This window comes from Muscardinus avellanarius, assembly GCF_963383645.1.
Source record: "Muscardinus avellanarius genome assembly, chromosome: X".
Taxonomy (NCBI): Eukaryota; Metazoa; Chordata; class Mammalia; order Rodentia; family Gliridae; genus Muscardinus; species Muscardinus avellanarius.
The window spans coordinates 53349263-53363452 of record NC_137792.1 but is presented as its reverse complement, the minus strand read 5'-3'; the positions used below and the strand labels follow the sequence as shown (position 1 = coordinate 53363452).

At 39.4% G+C, this 14190-nt stretch overlaps 1 protein-coding gene across 2 annotated transcripts; it reads left to right on the top strand.

Moving 5' to 3' along the window:
• Window positions 1–2992: 2992 nt before the first annotated feature.
• Window positions 2993–11966, top strand: VMA21 (vacuolar ATPase assembly factor VMA21; the record flags this gene model as incomplete). 2 transcript variants are annotated; one of them, XM_080718532.1, is made up of 3 exons in its annotated part: window positions 2993–3105; window positions 11167–11276; window positions 11824–11966. In XM_080718532.1, 3 exons carry the CDS (start codon window positions 2996–2998, stop codon window positions 11964–11966), a joined length of 363 nt encoding a protein of 120 aa, XP_080574658.1. The 2 variants fall into 2 exon arrangements, with proteins under 2 accessions (XP_080574658.1, XP_080574657.1); XM_080718531.1 differs by lacking the exon at window positions 2993–3105 and adding an exon at window positions 3300–3352.
• Between the last annotated feature and the right edge of the window lie 2224 nt (window positions 11967–14190).

The following is a 14190-nucleotide window of genomic DNA, read 5'->3' as shown; positions in this document are numbered from 1 at the left end:
AATGTATAAATTATCAAGAAAAAGGTTGGAGACCTTTATTTTATAAAATAATACCAAGCAAAGTGTGTTCATCGGATTAAGTGAGAATTTTGTCTCCTGTCAAGTCTCATTTAGAAACAGCTTTTCTTTTTTGGTGGTACTGGGATTCCTGGAAACCCTTCTACCTCTGGGCTACACTCCCAGACACCTATTATTTTGTATTTTTATTTGAAAACAGGGTCTCTTAAGCCAGCAAGGCTGGCTTTGAACCTGTGCAATCCTCCTGTCTCAGCCTCCCAAGCACAGGGATTACAAACTTGCCACCACACGGGGCTAGAAACAGCTTTTTTTTTTTTTAGTTACTATATAGCTGTTACACAGGCTGCTAATATGAGAACATAAAAGTAACTGCTGGCCTGGGAGTCAACTCAAGCTAGGACTCACTATATAGGTATGTGACTCCCCCAAGTCCCTTCTTTTTGGTCCAGACTGCAAATTATTGTTACGTATTGATGTGTATTCCCCTTCAAATTCGTGTTCTGAAATTCTAGCTTCCTGTACTTCAGAAGGCGACCTTATTTGGAAATAGTGTTGTTTGCAAATGTAATTAGTTTAGATAAGGTCATAAGGGAGTAGGGTGGCTCCCTCATGCAGTATGACTGGTATCCTTATCAAAAGAGGAAATTTGGACACAGAGACAGAAGTGCCAAAGAGTGTCAGACAACAGCCATAAACTATGAGAAAATCATTGCAGCCCTCAGAAGGAACTTTGCCAACACCTTAATCTCAGATTTAACGTTTGTTGTTTAAGCCACTTAGTTTGTGTTGCTTTTTTATAACAGCCCCGAGCAAATTAATACAACTATATCAGTGGTTCCCAATGTTTTCACCACCACGGATTCTTTTGCTCTTTGTCTCCTTGTGGACAAAATTTATTTATCAAATATTGTCTATTATATAACAAACTATATTCTTAGTATTGGGAGCACAAAGGTTCTTCTTCTGTCCATGTTTTAAAAGATTTAAATGGGGTGCAATAGCATACACCCTTGATCTGAGTATGTGGGAGACTGAGGCAGGGGGATTGTAAGTTCACAGCTGGCTTGAGCAACCTAGTGAAATTCTGCTTAAAAATAAAAATATTGTCCAGGCATGGTGGCGCATACTTGTAATCACAGAACTTGGGAGTCTGAGACAGGAAGATTGGGAAGGTTCGAAGCCAGCCTCAGCTACTTAATGAGGCTCTCTGCAACTTAGTGAGACCCTGTTTCCAAATAAAATATAAAATAAGTCTGTGAGTGTAGCCCAGGAGTAGAAAGCCCCTGTTTTCTATCCTTAGTACCACACAAAGAAATATTGAGCTGGGAGTGGTGGTGCATGCTTGTAATTCCAGCATTTGTAGGTTTGCAGCCAGTTTCAGCTACTTGAGTGAGGCTCTTCTGCAACTTAGTGAGACCCTGTTTCAAATTAAAGAATAAAAAAATCGGTCTGGGAGTGTAGCTCGGAGGTAGAATGCCCCTGGGTTCCATCTCCAGTACCACACAAAAAAAATAAAAATATTTTTCAACGGCTAGGGGTATTGCTTAGTGGTAGAACAACCTTGGGTCTAAATTCCAATAAAACACACACACACACACACACACACACACACTCACCTACCAAGTATACTATGATTCATTTTAGTTTAGTATTAATGTAGTAATTTCTGTATTTTCTCATGAAATAACCAGTATTACTTTATCATTGTGATATAATTAGTGCCCCAAATCAAAGATTATATTTATGTAGCTTTTCATGTCTTGTAGCAAATAAACACATTTAATTCACCGTTTTCTTTTAAAATATGAAAGATTGCTCTCAGAACCCACACTACATTTATAGATCCTTGGGGCTTTAGGGAACTCTTCTGTGTTGATTAGCTAGAGCAGTCCACAAACTTCCTGTGAAGGGCCAGATAGTAACTATTTTAGGTTTTGTCACAACTCATCAACACTGCAGCTGTAGACAATACAAACGAGTGAATGTGGCTCAGTTCCAATAAAATTTTATTTAGAAACTCTTAAACTTGATTTTCATAATTTGTATGTGTTGTAAGATGTTATTATTTCAACTGTATTAACCACTTAAAAATTGAAAACCAATTATTAGCTCATAGGCTGTAAAACGACAGGTGGAAGACTATCTATCTATCTATCTATCTAATTTGGTGGGCTGGCCACAATATGCCAAATCCAGGAGTAGGTTCTCTCTAGTTCTTCCTCAAGTTCTTGCATTCTTGCATTAGGATATTTTAAATTCATCTAAGGAACTAAATGAGGCCCATGGACTGAGTTTCCTACCACTCAGTCAGTCCACTGCTCTAAGTTGCTGGTTTAATCATGATTTCTGATGTGGCTTTGTATCCCTGCGGTGCAAAAAATAGATGTGCGATCAGTGGCCTGTTTCAGGCGACGACCATGTAAGGGATGTTCTCTTATTAGCTGCCAGTGGCAACCTAATTTTGTCAAGCCTGGCCCTGGAATCACACACCCTTTTCATTTCTACCTCTCTCGGGTTGCACACCCCCCGGGGCCCCATCTGTTCTTACTATTTGAGTCCCTGCTGTCTCATTGGCAGCTTTCTGAGCAGCTGCAAAATATGTTTTCAACTTGAAGTGGAAGTTGGGGTCACCGCTACCGGGCTGGAACAGTCACTCTCTCAGCAAGGGCTCTTACAGCGAGCAATTAGTTGTCAAGTTTTGCGGACTCTGGTGAGTGCTAAACTAACTCCTCCCAGCTTCCCAACGCTGGACTTCCACTGCGGCTAGTAATTAATGAGTCGTTTGCTAAAGGGCTGGGGGAATAATGTGCACTGCTTTTTTGTTGTTGTCGGAAACCGCTCAGTTGCCTAGCACCACCGCCGCCTGCCTGGTCGTATTTCTTCTCGGCAACTCGGCTCTGATCGCCTGGCTCCCTCCCGCCGGTGAGCGACGAGGACCGAGACGGATGCGAGAGGTGTTCGTGGAGCTCGGAGAACTATGCTGCGCGGCAAGTCTCGGCTCAACGTGGAGTGGCTGGGTTACTCGCCCGGCCAGCTACTCGAACAGCAGCAGCTCCTGGCGGGGCGCACGCCGCGGAGCCCCCGCGGGTAAGTCACGTGAGCGCGCTCGCCGCACCGCGCTTGCGTCCGCCGCCTTCTCGCGTCATCATGCCGCGCCGCACTGCGCCGCGCCTGCGTGCTCCAGCGCTCAGCCGGCAGCTCCCGGGCACTTCCGGCGCGGCTGTCCCAGAATTCTGTTACCCGCGGAGCCGCTGAGCGCTTGCTGCCGGCTGGGCGACACCATGGAGCGCTATGATAAAGCGGCGTTGAATGCGATGCAGCCGCCCGAGTTCAGGTATACCTGAGCGGGGCCGCTCCGCGAGGCGGCCTGAAGGAAGGCCTGAGCAGAACCAGGGTGGGGGGCGTGGGATCTGGACTCTGGGGTCCGGCTGAGGGGTGGCAGAGAGGGGGCCCAGGTTGGAACCCGCAGCGTCTGCATGCCCAACGTCCTGAGAGATAAATCACCTCATGATTTTGTGCAAGCACGTCCCCCCACTGTTGTCTGTGTTGCGATCTTGTTTGCAGTATTTCTCCCTACTGCAGGGTGAATTCTCTGAGGAGAGGAACCCGGCCTCTTTCATCTCCAGGTCCCCTGTAGGGACCTGCATCGTCGCTTTATTAATAAACATTTGCCTTATGTAGGAACTAATATAAGGAAGTATAGGCTGGCTCTGGGGTAAAACTACGTCTGTTGAGAAATCAGTCAGTAGTTTGGGGAATGGTGACTGAGAAGAAGGAATCTGGTGAAAGCAGGTTTTTCAGGCCTATCTCTGCAGGCAAGGAGATGAGGAAGGATCTAGCTACCTAATTCGTTGAGGTCTCAGTGTAGGCACTTTATATACATGATCCTATTTCTTTATTTGTAGTTGTTCAAACTGCCTAGTTTACCCATTTTTAATAGAATAAAGTTGACTCAGGATAAATAATTTGCCCCAAATCACAGAATTAGACCTTACATAGTAAATGTTGAAGGTGGTATTTAACCGACTTCAAAACCTGATATCAGTGGAGTCCTGAGATCTTTTTATTCTCCCACAATGTTATTATGGGTGTTTTATTTTTATTACTATTTACTTATTAGTGTTTTGTAATGGAATTTGCAATAAAATCTCAATGAAATAAAAAATTTCACTGTAAGTCTTACTTGCCAGAAAAGGGAACATGGTAAGTTGTATCTGATCAATGTTTGCAGGAGAAACCTGGATGAAACTGGAAAAATCTAGGTGATGTTAAGTGGGGGTATGATAAGGCTCATCCTGAATTTTTTTTCTTTATGTGCAGACAAATTTGATTCAAGCATTTCCCATTCCAGAATTTCTAACAACTTTCAGTAACTCCCACCTGAGATAGAAAATAAATCAACTGAATGACATTAGTTGCTTTATATTGTAATCACTGATTCTGCTGGAACTGGTTTGTACCAGAAGTTACAGCTGCAGTGAGCTGTGGCTGGAAGCCAAGGAGAAAATGTACTATAAACACTAAGGAAGTTAGCTTGTTTTCAAAAGTTTGTACACTTAGTATCGCAGGTGTTTAGGCCAGATTGGGGATACAGGAAAGTGAAGCTCAGAGTCAGGCAAAGACTTCACAGGGATTGCGTGCCCTGTGGAGGAGCTTTCCAGTGTAGAATAAAAAGGATCATGATCCTGGGGATATCACTGTGTGCATGGACAATGATTGTTGGGACCACGCTGTCCCTCAGGGAGTTGTTCCTGCCCTTCTCCCTACCCTTGGCCTCAGCTTCAGCCTCCTCGTCTCTTCTACCCTTTGTGGGGATGGGGATACAGGGATCAGCACTCAAGTGCACAAAGAGGTTTCTTGTTCCCACCCGTGGTCCACACAACCCAACCCTGACCACCGCTTTGATCCCCATGTTTTTTCTTTGGGAGCACCTACCAAGCCCTTGAGGCTTCTTGACCCAATCAGCTAAAAGCAGGCCCTGCCTGCCATGTTGCTAACTCCTCAGGTGCAATGGGTTCCTTGTTTCCACAGCTACAGGTCCCTCTCCTGTATTCCTGGGGACCAACACTGTACCTGTTTGTCTGCCAGACTGTACTTGCTGCTGTGGGTCTGGCTGGGAGCCACTATTTCCCTCCTCACATTGGTGAGATAAGATCAAAACAAGCATTAATCATTGTTTTCACAAATTTAACAGCTACTCATTAAAATACAAACCCAAACCTTTATAAGTTTTGGATTCAAACTTTCTTATATACCCACATTTTCTTTTCTCTTCCCTCTTTTTCTTTGTTTCCCTCCTTCCTTCCATTCTTGTGCTGGGAATTGAACCCAGGGACGTCGTACCTCTGAGCTACAAACCCAGCCCTGTTTTATTTTTAGTTTATCAAACATTGCTGAGGACCTTGCCAACTTGCTAGGCTGGCCTCCAGCCTGCGATCCCCCTGTTTAAGCCTCTCAAGTACTAGGATTGCAGGTGTGTGCCACCACATCCATCTTTTTTCTATTTCTTGAGAAACTCAAACTACTTAAGCCTTATAGAAGGAAATACAGCTGAAGGTTTTTTGGGAAGTGTGTTTGTGTTTGCAGTATTGGGGATCTCACCCAGGCTTTGCATGTGACACCTCTGAAGGGTTTTGCTAATTATCGAAGTTAGAAAATGCAGGAGAAAAGAGGTTTAATAGGGGGAAGGAATTTGGTAAAAAATGGTCAAATTGGTCCAATTAGGCTTGTTTTAAAATTATTTTTATATTTATTATAGTTGTAGATACGTACATTCTTACTCTTTTTTGTGATACTGAGGATTGAACCCAGCTGCATCTTATTTCTGAGCTATACCCCTAGCCATATTTTAGATTTATTTTGAAACAAGGTCTAATTAAGTTGCTGAGAGTCTCTCCAAATTGATGAGGCTGGCCTCGAACCTGTGATCCTCTTGTCTCAGCCTTCCAAGTACTGATATTACAGGTTTGTGTCACCATGCCCGACCACCTTCCATGCATACACTTTAAAAAAAAAAATGAGCGTGGTGACACAAGCTTGTAATTCCAGTACTTAGGAGATTGAGACAAAAGGATCTCAGGTTTGCAGCCAGCCTTAGCAAGTTGTGAGGCCCTGTACAACTTAGTGAGATCCTGTTTCAAAATAAAAATTAAAAATAGAGCTAGGGGTGTAGCTGGAAGTTAGAATGCCCCTGGCATTGATCCCCAGTTCTGCTAAATAAATAAATAAATAAATTAATTAATTAAATGGGCCTTGAAATATTTTCTTTGTCATTATAAAGGGGCCAAACTTTGGGATCTGAGATGGGAGGATTGTAGGTTCCAGGAAAGCCTCAGTTGTGAGATCCCATTTCAAAACAGAAGAAGAAAAAGCTAGCAGTGTAGCTTAGAAGTAAAGTGCCAGAGAGGTGAGGGAAAGGTAGGGAGTTTGATTCTTTTTTTTTTGGTAAGTTACACAGTGCATTTACATTTCATATGATGTGGAATTCCATAGGTTGTTTCCAGTTTCCCACTATTGAGGAACACAGTATGTGAAGAATATCCTTTCATATGCCTTTGTGTACCCATGTGAGCTTTTCTCAAGGATAGATCCCTATAAGCGCAATTACTGAGTAGGAAGGTGTGGGTTTGTGTGTGTGGGGGGGGTACTGGGGATTGGAACAGAGGAGTCTTCTGGCTTCAAGCTATACCCCCATCACTTTTCATTTTTTATTTATTTATTTTTTTGGTGGTACTGGGGGTGGAATCCAGAGACTTTCTACCTCAGGGCTATACTCCCAGACCTATTTTATATTTTTTATTTGGTAACAGGGTCTCACTAAGTTGCTGAGAGTCTCACTTAGTAGCTGAGGCTGGCTTCGAACCTGCGAGAACCTCCTGTCTCAGCCTCCCAAGGGCGGGGATTACAAGTGTGCTCCACCACACCCGGCTTATTTTTTGTTTTTAAATAGGGTCTCCTAAATTGCTGAGGTTAACTTCAATCTTTAATATTCTTGTCTCAGCCTCCCAGGTACTGGACTTGTAGGTGTGCACCACCATGTCAGCAGGTGTGACCATTCAATAATGCCAAACTGGCTGTCAACAATGTATAATAATGCCCATTTTCACTAGGCTCTTTACACATTTGACAGTATAGACTTTTTTGATTTTGCAGATCTGATAGAAAATAATCTCTCATTGCCATTTTAATTTGCATTCCCCTAATAACTAGTGAGCTTGAACATTTTTTACATTTATTGGCCATTTTTATTTCCACTTTTGAATAATATCTTTCTATTGATTGACTCTTCTTTATCGACTTATAGTAGTGTATTATAAATTTGAATGATCATTTTTTTATGTTTTAACTGTTTACCCTGAACTTACTACTTTTTAAAGTTGTTTCTTGTAACCGGGCGTGATCCAGCATTCAGGAGGCGGAGACCTAAAGATTGCGGTTTGGGGACAGCCTCAGCTACTTAGCGAGGCCCTTCACAACTCAGTGAGACCTTGTTTCAAAAATAAAAACGACTAACAACTAGGGCTGAGGGTGTAGCTCGGAGGTAAAATGCCCCTGGGTTCCATCCCCAGTACCACACACATACACACACAAAACTTGTTTTTTTGTTGATTAACCTTATAGCATCTTTGTTGAAATAAAGTTTTACATGTTATGTTTACATTTAAAAACAAAAAAACAAAAGTTTTGACACTTCACTTTGATTTTATACATCATGCACTGCCTAAGAATTGTTTTTGGTCAACGACAGGCTGCATTTTTAACAGTGATATCATAAGATTTTGTCAATTAGTGATATCTCAGTTTGTGTAAGTATGCTATGATGTTCCTACAACTATAAAATTGCCTGAGTGAATTTTTAAGAACAAGAGTCCTATCATTAAGTGTTATATGACTGTACTCAGTTCTAAACTAGTGAAATTATATCCCAGAAAGAGAGTAATTTTTGAACTTTAAAGAAGCCGTTGAAGATAGGCTGCATCCTGTAAGGTATGTTGTATGTAGAGCATGTGGGGACTAGAAATTAACCTATAGAAAAGAAAAGGTTATCTTTCAGTTGTGGGATTGTAAGTGATTTTGGTTACTTTAAAAGATGTTTGTTCTTTTATATCTTTTCAATAATAAACTTGTATAAGCTATGTCAGGTAATAGATATTCAAGAGAAATAAAGAACAAAAGAATTAGCCTTCTCTTTCTCAAGATTTTTTTTGTTTAAAGAACCAAATCAATCAAATTAACTAATCAATTAATTTTAATTAATTAAAAGGATCAAATTAGATCATTTGAACATGCACACCTAAAACATGCTTTTGTCACCATAAAAAGTCCAAGGTCAAATCCCCTTATATTGTCCACAAAATAAATTGCTTAAATAATGACTTTTTGTACTTTTGTAGACCTGCTACTGTAGACACTCATTCATTAAGATTGCACAATAAATTATTGAAATTCACCAAGAAACATTTTAAGAAAGCCAGGTTACTCTGTGTGTGTGACAAAAGAAACTACAATGTACTTATTTAACAAAATCCCTAATACAATTTTTTACCATAGTCCTGTAGTTTGCTGCTTTCTATCGTTTACTGTACATCTTTACATTTTCTCCCCCCACCCACAGTTGCTCCTGTTTTATTATGTATATGTTTTATATTTTTTGCTGTAAGATTACAGATATATGTGAAATCATGGATACTTTTCTTTCAGTATCTTATTTCACTTAGCATGACATCTTCCAGGCCCATCTGTGCTGTGGCAAATGATAGGATATCATTTTTAAGGCTTTGTAATATTCCATCATATAGAGTTATATATCACTTAATGACTAGATACATTTAGAGATGCTCATCCTTACGGTATTTTGTCACTGTACAAACATCATAGAGTCTCCTGACACAAACCTAGATGGTATGGCCTACCACACACTGAGGATGTATGGAATAGCATATTGCTTGTAGACTACAAGCCTGTATGGCATATTACTGTACTGAATATCATAGGCAATTTTAATGGAATGGTATTTTTGTATCCAAACATAGAAAAGGTACAGTAAAATATGGTATAAAAGACTTTTTAATGGTATAACTGTATATATTGCTTAACCATGAATAGAACTTATGGGACTGGGAGTTGCTCTGAGAGAGTCAAGAGGGTAAAATGAACGTGAGGGCCAAGGACATTATTATGCACTATACTACACTTAGGCTACACTTGTTTTTAAAAGTTATTTCTTTAATAGTAAAGAAAACTTAGTATAACTTACTTTATAAACTTTAATTCTTTTGTGGTACTGGGGGTAGAACCCAGGGGCATTTTACTTCTGAGCTGCATCCCCAGCCTTATTTTTTTATTTTTTATTTTGAAACAAGATCTCACGAAGCTGCAGAGTGCCTCACTACATAGCTGAGGCTGGCCACAAACCTGCAATCCTCCTGTTTCAGCCTCCCAAGGCCTGGGATTTCAAGCGTGTACCACCACACCTGGCTAAACTTTATTTTTTTAACTTTTTGGATTTGTTGAAATAATACTTCTCTAGAGACATATTGAGCAGCACTTTCCTTGGAGCAAGTAATCCCAAATCCTCAGCCTTGAGAAACAGAGTTGTTTATCATCACCATTATTATTATTATTATTATTATTATTATTATTATTATTATTATTATTTTGATACTGGGGATTGAACCCAGGGTGTTCTCTGAGCTACAACCAAGCCCTCTTATTATTTTTTAATTTTGATACAGTGTCTCATAAGTTGCTAAGAACCTGCAGTCCTCCTGTCTTAAGTACTGGGATTATAAACATGTGCTACCATACTTGGCTTCCAGATCTTTTTATGTTTTATTTCCAGACAGGGTCTGGTAAGTTTCCCAGGCTGATCTTGAATTTGCCATTGTCTTGCCTCAGCATCCTGAGAGACAGGTTACAGGCATATTCTACCAATGTGGCCCCAAAATACTTTATATACTTTTCTATAAGCTTTTAAAACTTTTTGTTAAAACAAAGGCATACATACATTAGTCTAGGTCTATCAGGAGTCAGAATCATTATTCTTGGATTTACAGCTTAAGCCACAGGGTCTTTTCCATTGCAAAAGAAATCAGGTTGTACCAGGTGGACTGAAACTTTGGTGGTTCCTAGGGGAGTGAGCAAGTAACTTGGTGCTGAATGCTGAGGCATGGATCACGCAGGTCATGAATGTTGGATTCCTGGTTGGGGGGGGGTCACGGGATCTGTTCAATGGAGGACAGTTAAGTCAGTTGTCTGTAGTGGACCTGGTGTCCAGCTGTGCTTGTAGCGTATACTCCATATTGCCACAGAATGGACCACAGCATTCATGACTTGTTTTCTGGGGGTGGAGCCACAGGGTCTGTTCTCTGCAGGGGAGTCTGTCAGTTGTCTATAGTGGCCCTAAGCAGTACTTGGAGGGTGGGGGGACTCCGTGCTGTTGCCACAAAATGGACCAGACCATACGTGAATGTCAGATTCCAGGGGTGAAACCACGGGGTCTATTCTTTGCAGGACAGCTCAGTCAATGACTGTAGTGGACCTGGCCTAAGGAAGTCCTGGCAGAGGACCCTGTGCTGTTGCTGCTGCTGGGAAATGGACAGGGGTGGAAACACTGGGTCTGTTCAATGCAGGAGAAGTCATTTGTACCAAGTGGACCTAGCCTATGGTAGTGCTTGGGCAGGGGGCTCCCTAGTTTGGGGAGTTCCAGCTGGGATTACAGGAGGCTCTCTCAAGGGATAAGTTTAAGTGCTGGGTGAATTGCTGCATTCCATAGTCTGGACTGGACGTTAGACCGAGGTGGTATAGGGAACAGACACGAGGTGGTATGGAGGCAGACCAGAATTGACTTTAAAATCTATTCATCTCCTTTGGATACAAATGGGTTACACTGAATCCAAAAGTCATTTTCTTGAATGTAGGAATGTAAATCCCCATGATTCATCTAATGAAACTCCCAACCACCTGCAGCTGGTTCTCTAGGAACTTCTGATTTTTGAGGCCCTGTCCACAATGCCCCTTCTCTGGTTACTGCTTCCAAGGTAGGAGTAGATTGTCCAGCATATGGTCCATCGGTTTTCATTGATTCAAGGACTTGTGAATATTGTGATGTTGCTGTGCAGATTATGAATTTTGTTTACTTTATTCTAGAAATGAAAGTTCGTTGGCATCTACTCTCAAGACGCTCCTGTTCTTCACAGCGTTAATGATCACGGTTCCTATTGGGTTATATTTCACAACTAAGTCTTACATATTTGAAGGTAATCCTTGACTCATAATGTAAGATATTTTCTGCTTACAAACTTAAGTTCTGTGCTTTTATGACATCTTTTTACCCACAAACTGGGTATTGCTATTTTTCTTCTGTTTTGCTTTGTAAAAATTATACAGTTCATGAGACTTCATGAAATGAAATCTTTCATCATCTGTAAATAGTTCATCGTAATTTTACTTTTATCAGGGAAAGGCTTCCAATTCTTTCCTCTTTGAGAACAAAGTTAGGCTGATGTGGGAGAAGGAATTTTGGGGAATGGAGTAGTTTTGGTGTCAGCCATTAAAAGGAAGGGAAAACAAAGTTACCCCTAGAATGTCAGAGACCTTTAAGTTAAAATTAGGTTTCATTTAAAATAATGTTCTTAGTCTATTGGAGATACTCAGATTTTTAAAATGAATACTTGGTTCACTATCATCCAAGGTTATACTTTATAATTGCTTGAGTGATTAAAAATAGTTAAGAAGTTAGTGTAATTCATTTTTTGTACTTTGGCAAATTTTGGAATAAAATGAAAACTTTTTTTCTCTTGATAGGTGCTCTTGGGATGTCCAATAGGGACAGCTATTTCTATGCTGCTATTGTTGCAGTGGTCGCTGTTCATGTGGTGCTGGCCCTCTTTGTGTATGTGGCCTGGAATGAAGGCTCACGACAGTGGCGTGAAGGCAAACAGGATTAAACTGAACATCACCTTTTGATAATATTAAATTGATTTTTTAAATATGAGAAGTGTTTCTGGGGGCCTTGATAATGAGTAACTTTTATCTGAATAAAGTTGAAAGAACATTCTGAAATAAATCTTAAGGAGTCACACTTGAGCATTAAAAGTATTGAACCATCTAATACTGTGATTTGTATAACCAGTTTTAAATTTATGAGTCTCATTTGCAAAAGAGAACTTGGGTACAAATGAATATGTTGAGATGAGTTACACATTATCTGGAGAAGAATTTGGTTATTTTACGAGAAAATCTTTTATAAAATTTTGTCTTATAGTTGCTTTTCAGTTTCATCCTTCTGTACATGTTAAGATGTACATACTGAAACAAATCTTATCTTCATATTACACTGGAACATCTTCCCTAACTATCAAACATACTAGGACTTTGGATTTTGATTTAATTTCCTGTAGAAAGCTGCTTAAATTGTAGACACTGGAATTAATCTGAATGTCATTGAGGAATTTCACATGAAGTGTAATCTCTAGTCAAAACAAATCTCTCATTACATTATTTAATGGGAAAAATAGTAGAAAACCATACCCATTCCTGCAAATGGATTTGGGTTTACTGAAGGATCCTGAGAACAAAGAGAAGAGCTGGCTGCCAGCTTTGGCTTTTCAAACTGATTCTTCTATGATGTACTTTTCTCCCTCATTCAACTTTGAAGTTAGGCTTCAATTAAAACATTCATAGAAAGTCATTTTTAAAATTGACTTTCCTACTTTTTAAAATTGTAGTGTATAGTTATATATAAATTACATTCAGAAACTTACATATAAAAGTGTTCACATTTGCACATATCTAGGGTATAACCAATCCTGAAAACATTATATATCACTAAAGAAATATTCTTGGGATTCCTGGTTTACTGATCTATTTAATCAGAACTAAGTTACATCCCATATATAAAGATATATAGTTAGATAATTCTTGAAATCTTTTACGAAGGAAAAATATCTCAAATCCATGTGATTATATTTTAGTATTTTCAGTCTATATTCTTCCCAACCATTTGATACTATTTATGTGCAGTCTCAAAGCACTGACCCCCAAATGTTTGTTTCTTACTATAAAATCATAATATATATATTCTCTGGAAAATCCATATTTAAAAAGGGAAGAAAATAAAAATTCCCATAATGCAGATAATCACTATTTTGATTCATATCTAATGTGCAGTTTTGAAAACCCTTTCTTAATGTAGTTCCTTCCATATGGCTAAAGTTTGGTTTAAGTTCATATCCTTCCAACTTCACCTGACATCTATTTGTATTTTTAATATGAGTGATTATTGGCTATTTTTTTAAAAACACATTCTATATTTTTGGTCGTACTGGGGATTGAAACTGGTGAGATCCTACCACTGAGCTATACCCTCAGCCCTTTTTATTTTTTATTTTGAAGCAGAGTCTTGCTAAGTTACCATATACTGGCCTCAAAGCTGTGACCCTTCTGTCTCAGCCTCCCAAGTACTGGGATTATAGGTGTGTGCCTCTGTGCTAGGCTCTGCCTTTTACTCTTAAAATTCAAATTTGCAGTGTTTTCACCATAAAGAAATAATAAATGCTTGAGATATGTGTAACCTAATTTAAACATTATTCAACGTGCACATGTATTAAAATATATGCCCTCATGCATACATATAATTTTTGTTTTGGTGTATCAGTTAAAATTCAAATTTCCTGTTACTGATAATCCTGATATGAAGGTTTAAGTGTTTACCATTGCCAATGTTTGTCTACTGTTACTATTTTTTTATGTTGTGGGACTGGATTGAAGAAATAGAGAAATAGGCATAAAAGTTAAGTATGCATTTGTGTTTGTTGAAACAATAAAAGGGCAGTATGGTTATTATAGGATTGTTTTCTTATTTCTTGCTTGCAGTTAAATGTTGTCTATAGTTTAAATATCTTCAAGGAGTATTCTAAATGAAAAATGTAAACTTTTTGTAAAGACTACAATTTTAGTATAATGACATTTGAATATGGGGTATTGTGTGGTAGATTTCTAGATGGTTCTGTTATTAAATGAGCTGTTGTATGCAGAATTATTCACCTACTTTTTTTTAATAATACCAACTTTCTTTGTACTTCTGGGATCCTATGCTATTAGTAAAGTATGCTATCCAGTGCTGGATTATTATTACTTTTTTTTTTTTTTTGCAGTACCGGGGATGGAACC